The sequence below is a fragment of the Gigantopelta aegis genome, chromosome 11 (genome assembly GCF_016097555.1).
Source record: "Gigantopelta aegis isolate Gae_Host chromosome 11, Gae_host_genome, whole genome shotgun sequence".
NCBI lineage: Eukaryota > Metazoa > Mollusca > Gastropoda > Neomphalida > Peltospiridae > Gigantopelta > Gigantopelta aegis.
In genome coordinates this window covers 24599441-24623345 of record NC_054709.1, presented here as the reverse complement: position 1 = coordinate 24623345, position 23905 = coordinate 24599441, and the positions used below count along the sequence as shown (strand labels likewise).

Genomic DNA, 23905 nt, shown 5'->3' with positions numbered 1-23905 from the left:
AAAATAGCTAAAATATGCGGAAAAACGTCAGTTCACAAGACAAGATCATTTTTTAATAAATATATCTAGATTTTTTAATAATGGTGCATTACATAATGACAGCATACCTTTCATTTTAAAAACGCTAGGATTAATTGTATAATATTGTTTTATATATTTTCTTCTAATGTTTTCAATATTATAATTTTTACAATTGAATAAATGATGGTATTCATCTCCAATATCGGAGATACCAAGTTTGCATATTCTATTTTCTCTAGGAACTTTAAACCATTTGCCAGTTTCGACTGGTAATCTTAAATTTGACGTACGCAATTTAGTTATCCAGCATCTATTTTGGTACGATAATCTCGACAAATAGGTTTCGAAGTAAAATTCTGTTTTAAATAATGTTTGTAATGTCCGAGAACCACTGTTGTATAAATTGATCGCAGAGGTTTTGTTTTAATTCTTGTTTATACGATTTGAAATCATTATTTTCATTGGTATAGATGTACCCCATTCCCGAGTTATCGAAAATACTTTTTTTATTAATTTCAACCATTTAAATCGATTTCTTTCACCACTGTTTAAAGAGAACATTAATTCATATACAATACTACTAAGTTTATTTTCGTATTTAACCAGTTTACACCAAAATGACACCATTCGTAACTTTACTTATATTTCTAATGGGAACCTTCCTAATTCTCCATATACCATAAAATTTGGGGTACTTAATTTTACCTTCAAAATCCGTTTGCAAAACTGGAGATGAATTTTTTCTATTATCTGTAAATTTGTATAACCCCAAGTGGCCGAGCCCTGCCATGTCTGAAAGATAGCATATCCATGAGACAAGTAGCGAGATGCCTCCAAGCGAGCCATTTCGTCATTCATTAACTGCAACAGCGTTTCCATACGACTGAAACGGCGAATGGGCTACCCCTCTCAAACGCAGTGTCCATCTGGCCCTTAACTTGTTGTGACTAGTATATTATACTGTTATTTCAGGTTCGTATCTAGTGTAGGGAAGGGGTAATTCCAACACCCACACGTCCACACACCCTGAATAGTTTAAAAGCGCCCTTTTTACTTCCCTATGTTACTGTTCCCCTATTCCTTTTACTGGTCTCACAAACAAGCAAATATTTCATTATGTTCAAAAATACATTAAACAAACACAAAGATTCAGTAAATAAAATATGGTTCAATAAATCATTAGATAAATAAACTATGACTCGATAAAAATATATCAAAATGTGCGGAATTTATCGACTATCCCACGTCAAAGCCGCGCCGTCTGATTAGAAAGATAAACTACTTTAGTTTCCCCATGTTTATTTTATTATTATTTTAGCACTTTATTCACACTACACATCTATTTTGCTTGATATTCTATGTATTCACTTTGTTCTAAATATTTATTGTAGTCTTTCGTCCAGTTTCACTTGATCTGCACTGTTAATTTGTCTTGCTTGATGTTTTGTGTATTTATTTTGTTTCAAATATTTGTAGTAATAGTAGTCGCCTATAATAGTATAATATTTGTAATTAGGAGAGGGCCTCGTAAGTTGAATAACTTGTGCCCAATCCTTTTGTATATTATATGCAATAAAATATGTTTCAAACAAACAAACCCCTCCAGCTATTTTAGCCTTGGTGCGGCTGTATATCGGTGTGTTTAAATGCTTAGAATAGAAAGACTACCTAGTTTCTCTAGAAACAATGGGGATTTGTTTCTGTGCGACTGTCTTTCATATATTTGTTTTAGAAATGGCTCGAATGACGTGGTACCAAGCCAACCAGGCTTGTAGAACACGTGGAGGAGAACTTTACCATTCCGCCGACAAGTCACACGTGGCTCGGTTCCTCGACAAGAATTCCGGAAAACACTGGATCGGAGCTAAAGTGATGTACTCTTCCTGGACATGGACAGGTAAGCAAGGACAGATGTACAGAAAGTGTGGGCTGGGGTATGGCTGACAGTTTATTTTACACAGTGCAACAGGTCGTGAGTCACTAACTGGTCCTAATTTGCGTTGCGGGGTCAAAATTACCAATTTTTCACTATTCTTGGTATGAATACCTAGGACAAAAGTGGTCAGAAAATTCCATCAATTAGCAAAGATATTAAAAAATCTAATTATCAAATTTAATAGAAAATGCATTGCATGACATAATTGGTCTTAGCCCCAATAATATCCATCTGATTTTAATGTTTGTGGCAAAATTATTCTGAGAAAATGATCTAAATATCTGTACAAAAAAGTGGGTCTGAACAGTTTGCTCCATCCTAGAGCTGTGTCTGAAATTTCAATTAATTTTTCTCACCAAAATCTTTAAAAAGTTCCATTTAGAAGAGATTATCCTCAAAAATGTCACAACTTCCCAGTTTCTGTGTTTGAAATTCAACACTGGTGTTAATGACACCCCAAAGATTCAGAAGATGTGGCTGAATCACTCTGCAATTAGACATGTTGAGTGACATCGTCATGCCATCTACTGGTCAATTAAGAAAATGAATATTTGACCTACATCTGACTACCAAAATGAGAGATATTATATCAGATTTTTTGTGAATGCAGTTAGTACATTCATGCGGTTCCACTTTGTAAATGATAGATATTATATCAGATTCTTTATGAATGCAGTTAGTACATTCACGTGGTTCCACTTTGTAAATGATAGATATTATATCAGATTCTTAATGAATGCAGTTAGTACATTCGTGTGTTTCCACTTTGTAAATGAGTACAGCTCCGAGGCCAGCATTTCGAGTGGAAGGGTTCGACTAGGTGTTTGCCGTGGCCAGCATGTCGAGTGGAAGGGTTCGACTAGGTGTTTGCCGTGGCCAGCATTTCGAGTGGAAGGGTTCGACTAGGTGTTTGCCATGGCTAGCATGTCGAGTGGAAGGGTTCGACTAGGTGTTTGCCATGGCTAGCATGTCGAGCGGAAGGGTTCGACTAGGTGTTTGCCGGGGCCAGTATTTCGAGTGGAAGGGTTCGACTAGGTGTTTGCCGCGGCCAGCATTTCGAGTGCAAGGGTTCGACTAGGTGTTTGCCGTGGCCAGCGTTTCGAGTGGAAGGGTTCGACTAGGTGTTTGCCGGGGCCAGAATTTCGAGTGGAAGGGTTCGACTAGGCGTTTGCCGGGGCCAGCATTTCGAGTGGAAGGGTTCGACTAGGTGTTTGCCGGGGCCAGCATTTCGAGTGGAAGGATTCGACTAGGTGTTTGCCGGGGCCAGCATTTCGAGTGGAAGGGTTCGACTATGTGTTTGCCGTGGCCAGCATTTCGAATGGAAGGGTTCGACTAGGTGTTTGCCGTGGCCAGCATTTCGAGTGGAAGGGTTCGACTAGGTGTTTGCCGTGGCCAGCGTTTCGAGTGGAAGGGTTCGATTAGGTATTTGCTGGGGCCTTTTGGATATGAAGTTGATTGAAAAAAATACTTTGTATGGGGTTCCAGGGGCATGCCTCCCCGGAAATTGTGACATCTCTGAAAGCTTAAAACGCGTTTTCCTGGCATCTGAAACCTTAAAAAAAATTATATTTTAAAACAACTATTTTCGACTATTTTGTAAACTGTATTTTTGTTATTATTTTTTAAGATAATGGAATTCTAGCAAACAACGAGTTAAAGGTATTGACCCGAGGTATATATTAAAAGGTGCGTGTACCTCAGAACTATGATCAATTCCTTTAATAATGAACAGATTTATGACAAACGAAACACATTACGTTCATAACAATTGTATCATCACCAATCACCCTGTTAAGAGTACATGTGTAGACCTCAAACGTCTTCAGCAAAAGGTATTGTGCATCCCGTTTCATTTTTGTCACTGATGCGTCATATCATAAAAATGGCATCTATATGTTGGCCTTAACACATTTTGAAATACTTGGAAATTACATCCAAGAAAGTACGCAACATTTTCTAATTGGCCTTAATCCTACGGGGCATTTGCAAATTCAATAGCACCAAAACCAACCCTCGCCCGCTACTGACCATCATCGGGCCGCTTGTGCTCCATTGCACATGTCAGCGCAGGCGACCCCCTCTTCCACCTAATCCAAACCTTTTTGTGTCCTGGACGGAGCAGCCAGAAAATGACACCCGTGCCCATGACAGGCGTGTGCTACAACAGCTTATTCTGAATGTTCACGTTAAAATATATCACCTGATCTGACCTAACTAGATTACTTTCTGTTGTTGACCTTTTATTTCTAACGTTGGTTGATAAATCAATGGAAAGTGAACTGCTGTCATTGTTGTGTAATTATCGAATGCTACGAGATCATCAATATAGCAGAAAGTACAATTAAATGTTTATGCTGTATGTAGGTTCTTTTCACATCAGGTGAATATCCAGGAAATGCAGCTAAGGTGACCGACGGCCGCGTTTTACGAAACGATCTTAGCGCTAAGATCACCTTAATGTAGCAATGCACTTAAGGTGATCTTAACACTAAAATTGCTTCGTAAAACGGGGCCATGGAGGTAGTGAAAGGCATTGTAATTGTTACTGTACGCTGTTGGGTCCGCAGTGATGAATTCTCTATGCATACAAGTATATAGACAAAACTACATATATGTGTTTTTCTGATTTCTGTATTCCACGAGTGTATTTCCTGCAGGAATGAATGAATGAATGAATGAATGTTTAACGACTTCCCAGCACGAAATATACATCGGCTATTGGGTGTCAAACTATGGTAATGCAAATAAATAAAGTGATGATCAACATCAATATAAAAATGCATGGTTTAAACAAAAACAGTGTAAAGAACTGTGCAAAAATACAAATACAAATATCACAGAATTTTACGGATACTGAATTTTACTCTAAACTTCAATTTGTGCTGTATTGGCCACTCTCAAAGAGAATGTTACACCCCTGCACCACGGTGAGGTTACAGCACGCGCAGGGGCTAAATGATGAACACAAGCAAACATTGTTTTATGGAAAAGTTGCAAAAGTTACAGTCAAGTAATTGTGTAATATTACATAACAGAAACACGTGGATCTCAGCTTTTGCGGGAGGGTTCCGACGACCCCTCTACTCCCCCCCCCCCCTTCACCCCCCCCCCCTAAATACGGGCCTGGAGTATATAACATGACAACCATTGTCGGGACTTCATCCAACTGAAAGACAGTGAAATGACCATAAGACATGTCTTATCTAGCTAACTGCATTGAATTTGGAACACTGTGGCTTCTTGACAAAAACAGGATAGTCAATTACTTTAATTACCTTTTCACTGATATATCATAAGTATGATCATGTATCATGAGTAATCATTAACAATTTAATAATGGTAAGAATGAGCAAATTCGTCATTGAAATTTCAAGACAAAGGCTTGGAGCTGCATGGCTTCAAGAATATGACCTTGACATTTGGTATAATTACCTGTCCTCTATTGTCTTCTATGGCTATTAACAGAAATCTAGTGGTGAAACTTGAAACTAAATCTGTTTAACACCCATAGAATGCCTGTAGTCGTAAATGTATACAACCACTACCAACCCCTCCGCCACTACCACCCTCTCCGCCTGCATACTCCACACCTGACTTAAATCATATTTTTCTACATAATTCACGAAGTATTTTATATTGTTTCTTCCTGTTTTCTTTCACATTAAACTAGACAGATTTTCCTTTCTTCCGATACCACAATCATTGTAAAAGGACTATTATTGTGGGCTGTAACAACATTTAAAGACTGGTGTGTTAGAAAAACCTTTTTAGGGCGACCAGTTAGTGACTTACGACCAACAAGAGCTGATCTCCCTCGTGTATTATAATACGAGATGGAGATACGGACTAATTCAGAGTACAATACGTGTTAGGAATAAACAGGCAATCAGAGGTAGGTTTTCCACACCCCACCTCGTGAGAACAGTAAGATATATTTTCGTACCATATACATAGTATACCAACATGCTTTAAAATAGTCGAACATTGTAATCTAAACACGACTATAATTATGTGCTGCAGACTTGACCCACTGATAAAATAGTTGCAACTACCTGTATAAGATTGCTATAAGGCCTCAGTTGTGTCGTTTTTAAGCCATCGGACATAAGGCTGGTAGGTACAGGGTTCGAAACCCGGTACCGGCACCTATCCAGAGTGAGTTTTAACATCTCAATGGGTAGGTGTACGACCACTACACCCTCTTATCTCTCACTAAGCATTAACAACCTACCCAGTGTTCTGGACAGACATCCCAGATAGCTGAAGTGTGTGCCCAGTGTAGCGTGCTTGAACCTTAATTGGATATAAGAACGAAAATAAGTTGAAATGAAATGCTATGAATCACACAGCTATTGTGTCAAGCAAGTGTATGTGGTGCACTGGCTGGACCTGCTGACGAGGATGAATCCCTGATCGGCCACGCTTTATAAAATTAAAATTAAAATGTTTATCAATTGTTTGGTTTGTCTTTATTCTGTCAGAGGATCGGAGTACGTTGTTTACGCACGTGGGTTATCGAAATGTTACTGACGAAAATGCACCTGTGGAACAATTTTTGTATACCAACCAAGCCGTGCGATGCTTCTCGAAATGTACATCCGATGCAGAATACGTTGGCCTACAAGTAAATATAACATTTATACTACTTATCATTTGCCAGTGAGGCGCGTGTGGAAGAATGTTACCCGGAGGTGTGTGTGTGTGTGGGGGGGGGGGGGGGGGGGGAGAGAGACCGGTGTTGAGCGAAGTTTATATATAGGGTCGTCGTAAAATATATTCCAAAGAAAAAACAATTGCTTGAGTAGGAAGGGGTTTTGCCCCACGAAACCTTCGCCCTGGATCCCCCTTGGGAGAATTCATCCTATAACCTATCATATCTCATTCTGCCACTCATTATCCCCAAAATATGCTTCGAATATTATAACTTTATTAGTTTTAATGTTTAAATTAATTTCAAGCTACATTTGATAATCGTATGTTTAAAATACAAGTGCTTATAAAATATCAAATACAAACATAAGAGATAGAAACTCGGATGTACAATCTACGTTGTACCATGCTTTGGTTGTTTTCCCATTCACAACAGTATGCGGTAACTGTGAATACCCTGCATATATTTGAATTCCCATCTCTCAAGTACAGAGAGAGAGAGAGAGAGAGAGAGAGAGAGAGAGAGAGAGAGAGAGAGGAGAGAGAGAGAGAGAGAGAGAGAGAGAGAGAGACAGACAGACAGACAGACAGAGAGAGTTGTGACTGGAAAAGGAGAACTCACACAAGCCTCAATTAAGTAATAGAATAATATGTATATAAAAAAGATACATTGTTCCATATATCCAGAGAATAAAAAATATAAAAATAAAAACACACAAAGCATATATATAACGGTACAGAATTCAATAAACTTGCACTGCTGTTACTCCCGTGGTTTTTCTTCTAAAATAAGGTTATTTTTTTTTAAATCGGCAGAATCAAATACAAGTATTTGGGTACATAATACTTCGAGTATGTTTAAAACAAGTCTGAGCCAAATCTCCTTATTACGTCACAAGTCAGTATCTCATAAACTTAAACATGGTATGCATGGTTATTTGTAACACTCGATGTTTTGATGTAGGCCTACAGTCGGCTGTCAATAAAACATGGAAAGTGTGCAAATAACCATGCTTGTCACTCGTAAGTTTATGAGGTAGCTTTAACTAAAATGTTGAATATTGGTTTTTCAGGGATCGAAATGTTTTTGTCTTGATTCACCGCAATACACTGCAGAAAACACTGCGCAGGAACGGTGCTGGGGAAACTCTCAGGAATTCTGTGGCACTTCACACGGGATGAGTGTTTACAAACCCAGTACGTCACAGAGGGATATTTCAAACCCTATCAAAGTTAAAGATTAATTCTTAAAGGCAAATTTTACTAACGCATGCTGCGCTCGCAACGACAGATTTGTTAACTAAAAACACGTGACCTCACTAAGGATATGCCAAAGACTGAAACATACACAGCGACGGAACAAAAAGGGCTACCGTCATATTGATTTAGTCACCCAATATTACTATATGTGCTAAAAGTATAAAGTAGTAATGACTTTTAGACACACACATACATTCACAAACACACCAAACACGCACATACACACACACACACGAAACACGCACGCACATACATACACATACAACGAATACACACACCTATACACACATACATATCTATCTACACATGTAGTGTGTGTGTGTGTGTGTGTGTGTGTGTGTGTGTGTGTGTGTGTGTGTTTGTAAGTACAGTTAAATTCTGGAAGAATTTATAACAATATTCTATGTTATTTAAACTGTATGTCTAATTATGTATTTTTGTATCAAAGTACACGAATGTATAACTGTTCTTTTAGAATTTTTAGAAGACGAGATATTACAATGGACCTTTGATTTGATGGGTATATGTGGATATGTGAATATAGTAGAAGTGCATGATGTCATTGACTACGACAGAGTCAAAATCCGGACAGAGAGATCATGTCAAAAAAAGGAGCATGGACACATTTGTAAATGTAAGCATCTTTATAATAAAGCTTTTAAGTTGCATTTAAAACATAACTTTAACTAACTATTGTTTTAATGATAAAATTGTTTATAACAAATGGCCTGTGTTAAAGAAGAATTTATTCGCCAATCAAAATATATATTGCGAAGACAAGATGAGGCCTAAAAAGTTGAGTATTTTCGTCAACCCGATCCTACCTAGAAAAATGGGCTTATCCTAATTGTTTTCTATGTATATTTTTTTCAGATTTTTTGTTTTGGTTTATTAATATGTAAGTGAAAAGTGTACATACATATAATTTTATCTGGACCCATAGGTGTGATAATGTAGTAAAAACATTATTTAAAATAATCCGACCTAACTACCTGACACATTGTTTAGGACTGACTAGTAGATTACGATTAAGATGTCAGATTTAAAGTGTTGTTCCAGATAAATGACGTATTGAGTTATATCAATCAACATATTGTTTAATATGATTGGGAACAAATATGTACCGGTATATTTCCGAATTAAAAATATTTCACTGAAAAACAGAACCAGCTGAATTCGTTTCGGGAATTTCCGTACGATTTGACCCGTGACGTAACACAGGGAACCGCTGCGATAGCCAACGCCATTGACATTACAGTTCATTCCTTCTTTCGTGTATATTATGGTTAAACAGGGGTGTTGTTGGCGGCTGATGGATTTAATCTCCACGCATGTCCTAGCAATGTTGCTGTGAAAACGCTGTGGGTGAATGCGATTAAAACAACGTGGAAAGACTGGACAGGACAAAATGTCCGATACTGTTGCGATTGCAGTGGACACTAGTTTCGATTCGTTCGAACTGGCTTGTCGGTTTAAGCGAGACATTGGAATACCATGTGTTATGGTTTTTAAAAAAGATGCCGTACCAACAATTATTCTGCAACAGAACACAAGTGACAACACGCCGACGCCATCCACACCGACACGACCTAGGGGTGCATATCGTGAAAGTCACAAACTGCGTTATGATTCCAACTCCGTTCAGTTTGTTTCGTCATGCACAGTTTGTGCCATCAACATCCGATTTGTTGTCGTATGCCTCTCGTTCATTTGTGAAGTTGTTCTATAGTCGTCCCATCCTCCTACAAAATTGTTTTTTTTGTAAATAATTTCAGTTTAGTTTGACGGAAGAAAAGTAAAAGTGTTTTGGAAATAACTCAAATTAAATACTATTTTTGTATGCAACTTGGAAAACCCCCAGCTAAGAAACAAATAACTTGTAGTAAATTCCATAGCATGAAAAAGGCGTTCCCTGTGGGACAGACTATAAGTACAAAACTACAAACCCCTAAAACCATTATAGTATTTTTTTTGTTATTTTCAAAACACATTTACTGTTTTTCTTATGTCAAACCAAATTGAAATTATTAACCAAAAAACCCCCATCTTTTTTGGAGGATGGGACGGATTATAAGTCGTTTTTTGTTTATTCCTTAAAATTATCGATATCCATTTGACTCGTAGAATTTGGAAAGATGAACTAACATTCGGTGTGAGTCACATAACCTCAAACGTGCCTGATCAACAAGGCCAAATTATTACATTTACATGATTTCAGGTATGATTTGTTATAATTTGTTCCCAATTATTATATTCGATCTGCACAAAGTTATGCTAAATGTTTGTGCCTCTGTTGTAGTGAATAGTAGATATAATTCATTCGTGACAATTGTGAATAATTTTGAAGGTATAAATTGTGTTAATTAAGAATCCATTAAAATTGATATTTGACAAACGGGGGGGGGGGGGGGGGTGTATTATTGTGTCCTAAATATCTTCGTAAAGTACTATATATTTGTTTTTCTTAACAAAACATAACATAAAATAACATGTTATGTCATTTCCAAAGAGACGGGATACGCAAATAGGTAAACAGGTACATGATCTTAAAGCAAAATTGTGACAATATGTGTACACGTACTATGCGGGTTTTGCTGATGCATAATTATTTGAGCTTGTTGTTTATTGTAGTGCGTTTGCATTGACAGGGAACCGTTGAATTACCACTTATGAATATGAATTAACTTATCATATATTAGTTAGCATATCCAGTGTAATAAAAGTATGTGCTATTTTTCAGATCACTTGCTTTCAGAATTAGAGAACTTTGCAAAATTAGATGCACATTAGACGCACATTAATCGAGTTCACGGCACTACGTTTATTGACATTTAAACAAACGTACTACGGTGACACTTCATAACTGACATATACATTCATAGTAATCGAACAAAAACATTTCAACAGAATCTTTACACTTTACGTTAAGCACTAGTTTATGTTTATGTAAGGATATCCAAAATGACGTGATTTGAATTTGACGTCATTTCCATTCAAAAAGACACTGTGTCACATATTCTTACGTCATTATAATATTGAGTAATGGCGGACTGGAGTTAAAGTTGCATATACAGTTTACAAAAACACGTTGTATTAAGCTTAAGATTATATAACAAAGAGATTATTATCCTCGTAATTATATATATATATCTATTATAAATACTTTTTTTTAATCAGTATTTAATTTATACTTCAATGTGATGAAAGAATTGTGCCATTTTGGTAAAAAAAATAAAACATTGATACATTTATTTATGTTGTAATTTATATTTTGCATTCATGTTTAAAATAATGAATATATTTGCTTTGTTTACACTGTATCATAGAGCGCATTAATGTAGATATCAGGAGAGGACCGTAAAACCGGTTAACTATTTTCAGGCACAGACGGTGTATCTTGTGAAGATGGTATTCATGTTGAGAAGAATAACCTTACATGGAGTGCAGCCAATGAAACTTGTACTCTTATCAAAGTTAACGATGTAAGTTTTGCATCAATCTACAAAACCATCAATGGCCCAGACGCATACTGGATTGGTTTAAGACGTTTCCGATACATCGGCTGGGTTGAACGTAAGATTTGAGTTAATTAAATTAAGAAAATATTCTGGCAAAATTAGTTGTAATCCATGTAAAATATGCGCAGTGGTTAACGTGCACCCCTATGTAGCTGTTTGTTTGACAGTAATGCTAGTACGAATAAATTTTGTTATCCAGATTCGGGCATTTTCGTTTAATTCGGGGAAACACAAGTCTGAGCCTGTACAAAAATGGGAGCCAGTACGCCTATGCTAGCCCACATAAGAATATGAAAACCTGACATATCAGAAACAAATTCATTATTATTGTATGTATCAGTGGCGGATCTAAGGGGAGCTCCAGGGGCCAGCCCCACCCCTAAATTCTGTGCCAGTTGATTGTTATATATATTCATTTTTTACGTCGGAGAATCCAAGGAATCCATTCGAGAATGCTTGTGGCCATATGTCATTGGGGCCTCTCCTAACTGGATGTTGTGGATCCGCCACGGTGTATTGTAATCAAATGTATCTAAAATTGCAGACTTTTGCTTTTAAACACTACGGCGCAGTTTTTGATAGTTGAAATGGACATTACCTATATTTTACTGTTTAGAATGTCACTTTCCATACATCCGAAGAGTTTACGTCATCCTGGCGTTTGTAATGCCATGACATGCTACTTCTGAGAAGTAACTGTTATGGAGACGAACTTTATTCTATTTTTAGAGAATAACTAACGAGCTACGAGGAATTATGAATTATCTGTCCCGAGTGAATGAATGTTGTAAACCCGAGCCTTTGGCAAGGGTTTTACAACATTCATTCACGAGGGGCAGATAATTCGTAACTCCTCGTAGCGAGTTGGTTATTCTCTTTATTACCCATTGTCAATTTTAACTGACATTTAATGTAAAAATTCCTTTGCAGTCCAAAACAAAGCCATCAGCCATTACATCATATAATCTTACGTGCATTACATGATGTAATGTAAGTGACGTCATAGCATAACGGCGTTCTTTTTACAGCCAAATGTTTACAGTACAAAATAATACAACTGTATTTGCATTTGAAAATAATTATTTTTTATATATTACTAAAGCCGCTACTTATGAAAATATACCATTTCATGTTTACGAAACAAATGAGTCCATTTGTTTTTGTAAATCTTTGTAGATCGTATAACGTATGTGTAATCTGACTCATGAATGGAAACATTATATGAATGAAAGTGATGTTCCGGCCATGGCAAGCAACCAACAAAACGTCGTAATGTTTAAGCCAGCCAATCAGTGAAACCAGTAGACGATACTGCGCTTCTCGCATCAAACGCCTCTGACTTACAACAATCCCTAAATGTCTTTTCACAATATTGCAATAAATGGAAACTCAAAGTAAATGCAAGTAAAACTAAAATAATCATTTTCAATGGCACCAGTAATGATTACAAGAAAGTTTTTATACTTGGACATGATGTGCTTGAAAACGTAAAAGAATATAAATACTTAGGTCTTACTTTTACCAAACTAAATAAATTTAATACAAGCAAAAAACTACTAACTCAAAAGGCAACAAAAGCAATGTACTTTGTTCTGTCTAAATCCAAAGACAATAACTTTTCAATAGAATGCACATTAAAACTATTTGATTCCATTGTACTCCCGATTCTCTTATACGGGTGCGAAATATGGGGTTATGAAAACATTGATATCATTGAAACTATTCATATAAAATTCCTAAGACACATCTTACCAGTTAAAAAAGGCACCCCGCTATTCATGTTATATGGAGAACTAGGAAGAAGACCCCTTAAACTAATTATTCAACAAAGAATTATAAGTTTTTGGGCCCGTATCGTATCTGGTAAACAAACAAAATCATCGTTTTTACTGCATGAATTAATGTTACACGACTCTTCTGTTAATGGATATAGTTATACATGGATAAAAATGGTCGAAGATATATTTAACCAGCTAGGCATGACAAATGTTTGGATGTCACGGAACTTTTCATCCGTAAAAATACTTCTTAATCAAGTAAAATTAAGACAAAACGACCAGTATTTACAACAATGGAATACAAACATAACTTTATCATCAAAAGGTAAAAACGTACACTATATTTAAGGAAAACCTTAGATTAGAAAAATATCTTATTATATTACCACAAACATGTTGGACTATATTACTCAAATTTAGAACATCTAATCACTACTTACCAATCGAAACAGGACGCTGGAACAACACCCCAGTGGAAGATCGAACGTGCACATTATGTAACAATAATGATATTGGAGACGAATTTCACTATTTATTCACATGTACTTATTTCACTAACTCCCGTAAAAATTTGCTTAAGCCATATTATTATAATAAACCAAGTACGCTGAAATTTAAACAACTAATGACGAATAGCAAAATAAGTGTTCTCAAGAAATTATGTAAATTAATAAAAGAAATTATTAATAAATGCAGTAAACCCTAAAATATATGCATATGAATTATGTACAATGTCTTATTACTACCAAGTATACATGTATATATGTGTGCGCATGTCTGATTAGCACATTTGGTAGGAATTACAATAATGTGACATTACATTACTTTATTCTAATTGTATTATATTATTCCTTATTATTCTATTGCATTTGTATTATACTATTGTCTCTATTACTTTATTGCATTTGTATTAATACTATTGTACTATTGTCTCCTGTAAACCCTATCTTGTCACTACAGTTTATATATCATGTTCCTCATATGCCGTTGTGTAACGGCCTGAGCGTAATAAAGTTCTGTTCTGTTCTGTTCTGCACACTGTGCAGAGATCGAAAACATATTAGCCCGTATATTTGAGCCCGTATGGGTAATAATTAAAGGCTATTTCCCCGTTTTAACGTCACGCACTCTTCTTTCACTCTACTGTAACTTTATCTAGATGTGTTACATGAATTAAACCTAGTTTCAAATGTTCAAATTGGGGTCGTTTTATTCCATCATAAGGTTCTGCTGGTCTAAAACAGCTTACAACAGCAGCAAACTGAGGGTAATCTCTTTAACTTGAATATGTGTACGATATTTGTATTTTTAAACAGGTGATGGGAGTATCGATGTACCCGATACAGGTAGCAATGGCTGTGTCTGGGCTGAACGACTTGGAGATGGCTCTGTTGTGTTTGGTGTTACCGGATGTGCAACGAAATATAAGCCAGTCTGCACAGAAGGTAAAATAGTATTATTCTCGACAATCTGGATACGTATGTTGAAGATAGACACGAGTTACTAAAATCTGCTGAGGTTTCATTAAAGTTAAACAATTATTAATTTCTATGTGTGTGCAGTGTGCGAAACTCAGTAAATTACTTCATTTCACTGAGGCGGGTTTAGGAAGAGTCACTGCTTGAACCTGCGACCCCCTCCTCCACCCCTGCCTTGGCGACAAACGGAAATCTCCCAACATTAAAAAATATAAAAGTTGGTTTTGTTTAACGACACCACTAGCGCACTTTGATTTATTAGTCATCGGCTATTGGATGTAAAACATTTCGTAATTTTGACATATAATCTTAGAGAGGAAACCCGCAACATAGACAGGATGGCACATACCACGACCATTGCTATACCAGTCGTCTTGTACTCGCTGGAACGAGAAATAGCCCAATGGGTCCACCGACGGGGATCGATCACAAACCGACCGAGCATCAAGCGAGAGCTTTTCCTCCACCACCCCCTTCACAAAATACTGTATCCATTTGTGATTTCAGCTTGTAGTACTGTATTGGCGCTATTGCCTGTATTATATTTGTTTATTCTCTTTTATCTTATTTTATGACAATGGATATTGTATAATAATAATAATAATAATAATAATAATAATACAGGCCTGAAGGATCCACTCTTCTAAAATATACATTGTTTTATCCAACTCTATCTAAATAAATTTAAAATATGTCTTTCAGACCACTCTTCTAACATACATACATTGTCTGCATTTTATTTTTGGTGAACCATGTTCATTTGTGCCCAAATTTTAAACAGGTGCACATTTGTTTGGCTGAATTAAATTTTATTATTAGACTAAATGTATTGCAAACTTCTGTCCATCACATTTCCCCTTCCCCTTCCCCTCTTACTGTGGGAACAATCACTGATTCTAATCACAGGCTGTGCCCACGGTAAGCTTGTTTCAACCCTTGGGATATAAGCACGTTAATACCTACCATGCAAACAAACAATATGAACACCGACTTTATAGCGTAGCGCGCATCGGTGGTCCAACAACTGGTACTAATCATACACCTATAACATCATACCAGAAGCCAATTTCACAAAATATCGCAACTTTACGTCTGCGACTAGCACTTAAACCGGTCATACGTTTATACGTGTTTGGAATCTATTTCGCGCAAAAAATGACATCATTATGGAAGCTGAAGCATTTTAATGACAAAAGAAAACGAAATATGTGTATTTTAAACTACATTTGGTTTATTGTTAATAGTAACACGAATTGTGGATTAGTCGTAGATTTATGTTTACGTGCAAAACTAGGCTTACGATGTTTTGTAAAAGTGGGCCCAGGACCCGAACGCCCGTGGACCAGACCGGACAGGACAGGACAACATAAGACGGTCAGGATAAACAATCAGTAAAGACAGACTGGTTTCCCATTATCCCTACCGCTTCACGACATACACGCACGTGTTGATGTATAAACAAAGCGAAACAAAATTACTTTTTTTCAGATGCCATCTCCAACAAAATATCTACTTCTTACAGCACCAGTGACCAGACTCCAGTGCCAAACACAGCTCGAAATACAGAGAACTATTCGAAACCGTTATCAGACACACAGACTCAGCCTGGTAAGCTTTTTTTTATCTCAATGTACATCATAGTTCACGACTTAGTAACCTGGTAAGTTCGATAAATAGGAAGGAAGGAAATGTTTTATTTAACGACGCACTCAACACATTTTATTTACGGTTAGATGGCGTCAGACATATGGTTAAGGACCACACATATATAGAGAGGGGAACCCGCTGTCACCACTTCATGGGCTACTTTTTTCGATTTGCAGCAAGTGATCTTTTATATGCACCAGTTACACCAGTTTTGGAGCAGTGGCTGGAACGAGCAATAGCCCAATGGGGCCACCGACGGGGGTCGATCCTAAACCGACTGCGCATCAAACTAGCGTTTAGCTACCTGACTACGTCCCGTCCCTTCACTAAATTGAGAATACCACATTAGTGGCCGTTAGATACCGTTTTATCTTAAAACAACTTCATTCAAAACGTATTCAACGAATTTCTGTTTTAAGCTGTAGAAGTTTTGGAAGTTTACTGTTAACTGCTACGTCACATATCAGTTTCATGTTAACGTATGTCACAGGTCATTCACTTTCGGTCGTGCTTATTCCATTGGATGGTATAGCTTTGGCCATCAATGTCGAGCAGCCAGTCAAATGTCTTTAAATCGATATTTAAAATGTTTGTATCATCTAAGAATGGGTCTTTAAATTAATTACTAGCAAAAAAGGAGACGCAACTCTAAACATGTTTTGATAATTTGTAATTATCTTTCTTACACACCCGTTGGTGAGAACACCCTTCATTATTTTTGATAACACATAGTTGTTTATACACGTACGTGTGTTAACAATTTCTAAACATACGACTGGCTGCTCCTAGGTGATGACCAGGTCACCAATGTTATACGTCCAGTATAAAACAGCACGGTGGAAATCGATTACACTGTGACGTATAGTTAACCTGGCAATCATGTGTCTGTGACGTGTAAGTCAGCTAACAGGGCAAAGGGTTGTAAATATTTTTTAGTCAATAAAGATGTTAAAATGTGCTTAAAACCTGGTTTTTGAGGATATGTAAGAAATATAATAATACATTCGTGTCCGTTAGATATTATTTATTTCACAACTCGTTGTTTAAAAACGTATCAAATTCGCTTTCTCTCGTTAGATACATTTTAAAACAACTCGTTGTGAGATAAATGGTATCTAACGGCCACTCACGTATTATAATGTGTAATATTTTAAAAATTAAAATATATATTTCATTTAAACTGTGCATTTTAATCATTCAACATTAAATACACCAATTTATGTTTATATTGTCACCAATGTATAATCAATGTATAGTACGACATCACCCTAAACAGGATTTGCCTGTTTTCAGATGGAGCCGTCATTGGCGGAAGTCACCAATGTATAATCAATGTATAGTGGTTAGATACCTTATATGTAATTACGGTTCAAGCACGCCGCCCTGAACACATTAACACTCCAAAATGCCTCAGTCTAGTATGAAATCATCCTAAACAGGATTTGTCTGTTTTCAGATGGAGCCGTCATTGGCGGAAGTGTCGCTGCCGCAGTTGTCGTGATCTTGGTGTTGGTTCTGTTGGCCATGATTTGGATGAAAAGGTTTGGATGGATAATATTAGTAGGCCTACATGCAAATAGGTCGAGTCTCAAGTGCCTTATGATCTTTATTCAGAAATACGAACTCAGCACCTATTGCAAGCTTTAAACAGGAGTGTTTGCTATCTATATCTATCTATCTATATATGTTACAGTCAATGTGTAAAACCAGGCAATCTTTAGAATGCCTGAACATTTCAGGCAATCTGTAAAGTAACTGATTCACTCAGGCAATCTGTATATTGCCTAAATATTTCAGGCAGTATACACATTGCCTGACTTTTCAAGGTAATTTCTAGACACATTGCCTGAAATGAAAGATCCATCATTCATTGACAGCAATTGTTATAACGGTAAACACAACTAGTGACAAAATGCAATACTATTTAATTCACATAATTGATAATTAATCACAAGATGCACATCATTAAAACAATTTGACTATTTTTGCTACACATTTGAGATGTATACATTAAAACATACATAGATGCAAATCATTAAAACAATTTGAATATTTTTACTGCGGATATGAGATAAATGCATTAAAACATACATCACATACATCATTAAAATATTTACAAACTAGCGCTTCTACACATTTATTTATTTAGACAGGTCAGACTGGAGTGGCATCTGCTATTGCACTTTACACCTGCCTTGTAGCACTTGCAGCGGTTTGATGAGCATCGTTTGCCACTAATAGCACAATTACATTTTGCGTAGCCCTGACCTCCACCCAATGACTCGTCTTTCACTGCATGTCTGAGTCCCACCTCAATGTCGGTACACATGCCACTTAAAGTATATAACTTTTGGTTACATAAATCAAACTGGTTCCTGCTGTATCGTCCTTTAACTAGTCCTGCGTGAACTGCAATGCAGTACAAGTCATTTTGATCTCGATCAACAATCACACCCATGATGTTACGAGGATCCCCTTTACCACGGTCTACCAAAGGGATATGAATGGTCACGTTGTCTCCTGGGTTACCAGCAACATGCTCCAGACGACTTCGTTTGACCATGCGTTCTGCTTGTGCCATCTGACCATCAGCTGCTCGCTTACGTTGAATATAGATGTTATCTTGCCGCACTGAGAGTGGTGCTGGTTGTTCTAGATAATAAAACGTTGTTAAATATTTTTTTAAGTATTGATAATACATATCTCAGTTTACTTTTTATTACATGAATAACCACCGAGAGAAAAATCTTGTCATCCATTAACCAAAAAACCTGTTATATTAACAACTTATTAATAGTACTAATTGTGGCATAGTGGTGAACTATTTTTGTTGTGTATGAAAAAGTAATAATATGCACAAAGTACAGAGTAAAAATAATTTTAAAGTGGTTCATTTGAAAGTAATACTATACGGTGATAACATACACAGCGTGCCATATATTGACGAACAGTGTGAACATACCTGACAAGGATTCGGGAACATCATTGGTGACGTTGACTGTGTCCTGCTCAGGTCCATCAGGTTCTGCAGCATCCATGTTTGATGAACTGTCTGTTGTAGTATATGCTGCAATGAGATCCTCTTCAGACACCATGCGTTCCAGAATGTCAGTTGGTAAGACAGAGGTACGCAATCCAATTCGTGCATCAGTACCGAATAAGGCCTTGTATGGTGTCTGCTTGATGCCAGGATGATAACTGCAGTTTTTCTGGAATTGAACAAATCGCAATCCCATAGGCCAGTCTGTTGAGTTGTTATCACCGAGCCATGCAATCAACATATCTTTCACATCACAGTTCAGCCGTTCAACGGATCCTTGACTCTGAGGGTGTCGAGGCTTGCCGTGAACCATGAGGAGATCGGGCCACAGAACCTTGAGTTCTGTGATGACAGATGCTGTAAACTCGCTGCCATTATCACTCTGTAGAATTTGAGGGGCACCGAGGAGCAGAAATATGTCCATCTTAATTACTGGAATCTTAATTACTTTGATGTCAAGCTTTTCGTCAGTGTTGTTTTTGGAGAATGTCTTTGTGGAGATTTTTATTTGAAATAAATTACATACTTTTAACTAATATTGCATTTTGTCACTAGGTGTGTTTATCTTTACAACACTTGCTGTCAATGAATGGTGGATCTTTCATTTCAGGCAATGCGTCTAGAAATTACCTTGAAAAGTGAGACAATGTGTATATTGCTTGAAATATTTAGGCAATATACAGATTGCCTGAGTGAATCAGTTACTTTACAGATTGCCTGAAATATTCAGGCATTCTACAGATTGTCTGGTTTTACACATTGACTGTAACATATACATACATACATACATGCATACATGCATACATACATATATTCTATGTATCTATCTATATATCTATACATACAAAGATACAGAGAGAGAGAGAGAGAGAGAGAGAGAGAGAGAGAGAGAGAGAGAGAGAGAGAGAGAGAGAGAGAGAGAGAGAGAGAGAGAGAGAGAGAGAGAGAGAGAGAGAGAGAGAGAGAGAGAGAGAGAGAGAGAGAGAGAGAGAGAGAGAGAGAGAGAGAGAGAGAGAGAGGGGGGGGGGGGGGGGGGGAAGAGGGAGGGAGAATTTCAGGCAGTCAGATAATACCTATCAGCTATATATCCAGCGAAAGTTAGAGTCAAATTCACCTTTCGAACTGAGCAGTGTACAGCCGATATATTAAAACAGTAACCGATTATTAAAAAACAATTAATACTTTATTTCACAACTTTGCCATGTTCCTGAGTGCTAGGTCCAGGGGTGTTGAATGCCTTGTTGCCTACAATATCTGTACATACCAAATAAACACAGTAGTTCAGTTTATATGCCTTTCTATTTGTTACATTGCAGGACAAATCGTGTTTGCTTTAAAGACAAATCACCTGACCCTGATACCCGTCACGTGACTTCAAATCAGAATGTCTATGAACTGTCTGACGACCACAATATCGATTCTGATTACTGCGATATTAACGACCGCCCTGATCAGACAGAGGCCGACTCGCTAATCAATAGGAATGGAAGACAACACTACGAATTTGAACCAGAAGCACAAATTGGAGTATCTGGAGCGAAAGACGAACCGTATGAATTAGTTATGGATCCCAGGAAAGTGAATGAAGACGGTGAAGGTGATTATGATGAGTTACACGACAGCAGCCACAACAAAGGTCAACAGTGGAGCGGTGCTGGCACGTACAGTCACATCCACGGTCGAGATGGTCGTGGAAGTTATGACCCGTACGACAAAACCAACTCCGTGAAGGACATTTCTCCACTTGACACAACCTACAGTCATATGCACAGCAATCGTGGGGTTGATGACGGTGACACGTACGACAGCGCGGCACCAGTTGAAGTAGTTTCTGCCCTTGACACGACATACAGCCATGTGGTTCCCAGTACACTGGGTAATGAATGACGAGTGACAGTGTTTCCACGAATACTCGAGTACTCTGGCACGGGCCTAGCCTAGCAGTATTCAAGTCCATTCAAAGAAGGAAGGAAGGAAATGTTTTATTTAACGACGCACTCAACACATTTTATTTACGGTTATATGGCGTCGGAGATATGGTTAAGGACCACACAGATTAGCAGCTAGGGATCTTTTATATGCCCCATCCCATAGACAGGATAGCACATACCACAGGCTTTTGAATACCAGTCGTGGTGCACTGGCTGGAGCGAGAAGTAGCCCAATGGGCCCACCGACGGGTATCGATCCTAGACCGACCGCGCTTCAAGCGAACGTTTGACCGCTGGGCTACGTCCCCTCCTTCTCTCCATTCAAAGAAGTCGAGTAACCGTGCAAGGACGAGCACTCCTCATTTCTGGGTTTTTCTTCTTTTTTTTTACGTCATTCTTGCAGCTGGTTACATTGTGACACACGATAGTCCATGAAACAGGCAAAACCTGACTACTAAAAATAGGACTAAAAGTCAATATGGTTTTCAGTTAGCCTGATGTCTGAACTGTATGGAAATATGTGATGGACATTTCAGAAGCTCAGCTAAATATGAAAATGGCGGTCATTTTTCAAAATGGCGTCAACTGTATTTAACATATATCGGAAATTAGCTCCTTCTTCAAAAGTGGCTGTGGTTAGGCATAATCGGTTGATTGAGTACTGTCCAGTATTGTATTCTGAATATTCTAATGTATATTGTATAGCATCGTTTTTATATATTTAAAAGCATTTGAGGAAATACGAAGGAAAAAAAGAGGAAAAAAGTAACCGTTTTGTTTATACTCTGATTGCAAAAGATTTGTATATAAAAAGCAAAGAATAAATGGTTATTATATTATTTGAATCAGTGTAGCCCATGGTGTTTCAGAAAATAAAATCTCCATGTATGAGGCATGGGTATTATTATCCCCAGTACTTTGAAGTCAGGGCTGCCAGGCTTACCAAACACTCACTTAGTGTCTCCACGAGTTCTCGAGTACTCGGGCACTGGCCGAGTCTAGCAATATTCTAGTCCGTTCATTTTCATTTCAACTTAGTTTTCGTGCTTATATCCAATTAAGGTTCAAACACGCTGTCCTGGCCACACCTCAGCTATCTGGGCTGTCTGTCCAGGACAGTGGGTTAGTTGGTGGTGGTTAGTGGTTAGTGTGAGAGAACATGGTGTAATGGCCTTACACCTACCCATTTTGTCGTTAAAACTCGCTCTGGGTGAGAGCCGGTACCGGGACTCGAGTACCCGTGCAAGGCCGAACACTCTCGTTTAATTATATATATATATATATATATATATATATATATATATATATATATATATTTACCTAATTTTTCCATATGCGGCCTGCCGGTTAAATTATAGAGCTATGACACACACACACACAAAAAGTTGAACGTGTGAAATGCAATACAATGTCATGGTTTGGAATCCGTGTTCAGCTCTGCAATTAAGAGCCATGATGCTATTTTACTTTATTCCTTAGTCTCATTATCATCTAGTGACGCTGAACCAAACAGATACATTAAAGTGGCAGACCCTGGTTTCAACCCGTTAAAATGAACACTGCGTTTGGTTAATCTACAAACCTGTAACACATGTTGATAAAAATGAACACTGCGTTTGGTTAATCTACAAACCTGTAACACATGTTGATAAAAAGGAACACTGCGTTTGGTTAATCTACAAACCTGTAACACATGTTGATAAAAATGAACACAGCGTTTGGTTAATCTACAAACCTGTAACACATGTTGATAAAAATGAACACAGCGTTTGGTTAATCTACAAACCTGTAACACATGTTGATAAAAATGAACACTGCGTTTGGTTAATCTACAAACGTGTAACACATGTTGATTAAACTGAACACTGCGTTTGGTTAATCTACAAACGTGTAACACATGTTGATTAAACTGAACACTGCGTTTGGTTAATCTACAAACCTGTAGCACATGTTGATAAAAATGAACACGAAGTTTGGTTAATCTACAAACCTGTAACACATGTTGATAAAAATGAACACTGCGTTTGGTTAATCTACAAACCTGTAACACATGTTGATAAAAAGGAACACTGCGTTTGGTTAATCTACAAACCTGTAACACATGTTGATAAAAATGAACACAGCGTTTGGTTAATCTACAAACCTGTAACACATGTTGATAAAAATGAACACAGCGTTTGGTTAATCTACAAACCTGTAACACATGTTGATAAAAATGAACACTGCGTTTGGTTAATCTACAAACGTGTAACACATGTTGATTAAACTGAACACTGCGTTTGGTTAATCTACAAACCTGTAGCACATGTTGATAAAAATGAACACGAAGTTTGGTTAATCTACAAACCTGTAACACATGTTGATAAAAATGAACACTACGTTTGGTTAATCTACAAACCTGTAACACATGTTGATAAAGTTACAATAGTAAGAAACACGACTCTGTGACGTTCAAACAGGATATACGCTTAAACAGAAGATTAGAACTCGTCTTCATAATCGTTACTTCTCAAAGAGACGTGCATTTTAAAAAAATAATGGACCGGCTCCTAGGAACAGTAGTCCTATCGGACCTCCATAGCTTAGGAACCATAGTCCTACCCGGACTTTCATTCCTGGTTTATTTTTAAGTTGTTTTTATCCTAG

General features: G+C 37.3%; 1 protein-coding gene and 1 long non-coding RNA gene across 2 annotated transcripts; both read left to right on the top strand.

Moving 5' to 3' along the window:
• Window positions 1-8385: 8385 nt before the first annotated feature.
• Window positions 8386-16245, top strand: LOC121385703. Its single transcript, XR_005959571.1, has 4 exons — window positions 8386-8501; window positions 11249-11440; window positions 14480-14608; window positions 16130-16245. It is a non-coding gene; the product is annotated as an uncharacterized LOC121385703 (long non-coding RNA).
• Window positions 16246-17693: 1448 nt separating this feature from the next.
• Window positions 17694-21377, top strand: LOC121385104. Its single transcript, XM_041515640.1, has 3 exons — window positions 17694-17706; window positions 17745-17829; window positions 20645-21377. Exons 1-3 carry the CDS (start codon window positions 17694-17696, stop codon window positions 21213-21215), a joined length of 669 nt encoding a protein of 222 aa, XP_041371574.1. The 3' UTR covers window positions 21216-21377.
• The last annotated feature ends 2528 nt before the right edge of the window (window positions 21378-23905 follow it).

What these genes read in the sequence shown, in the direction of transcription:
- LOC121385104 (XM_041515640.1), top strand. An exon ending in GCCATGATTTGGATGAAAAG is followed by an intron (nt 17,830 to 20,644) that starts GTTTGGATGGAT and finishes GTTACATTGCAG; the next exon opens with GACAAATCGTGTTTGCTTTA.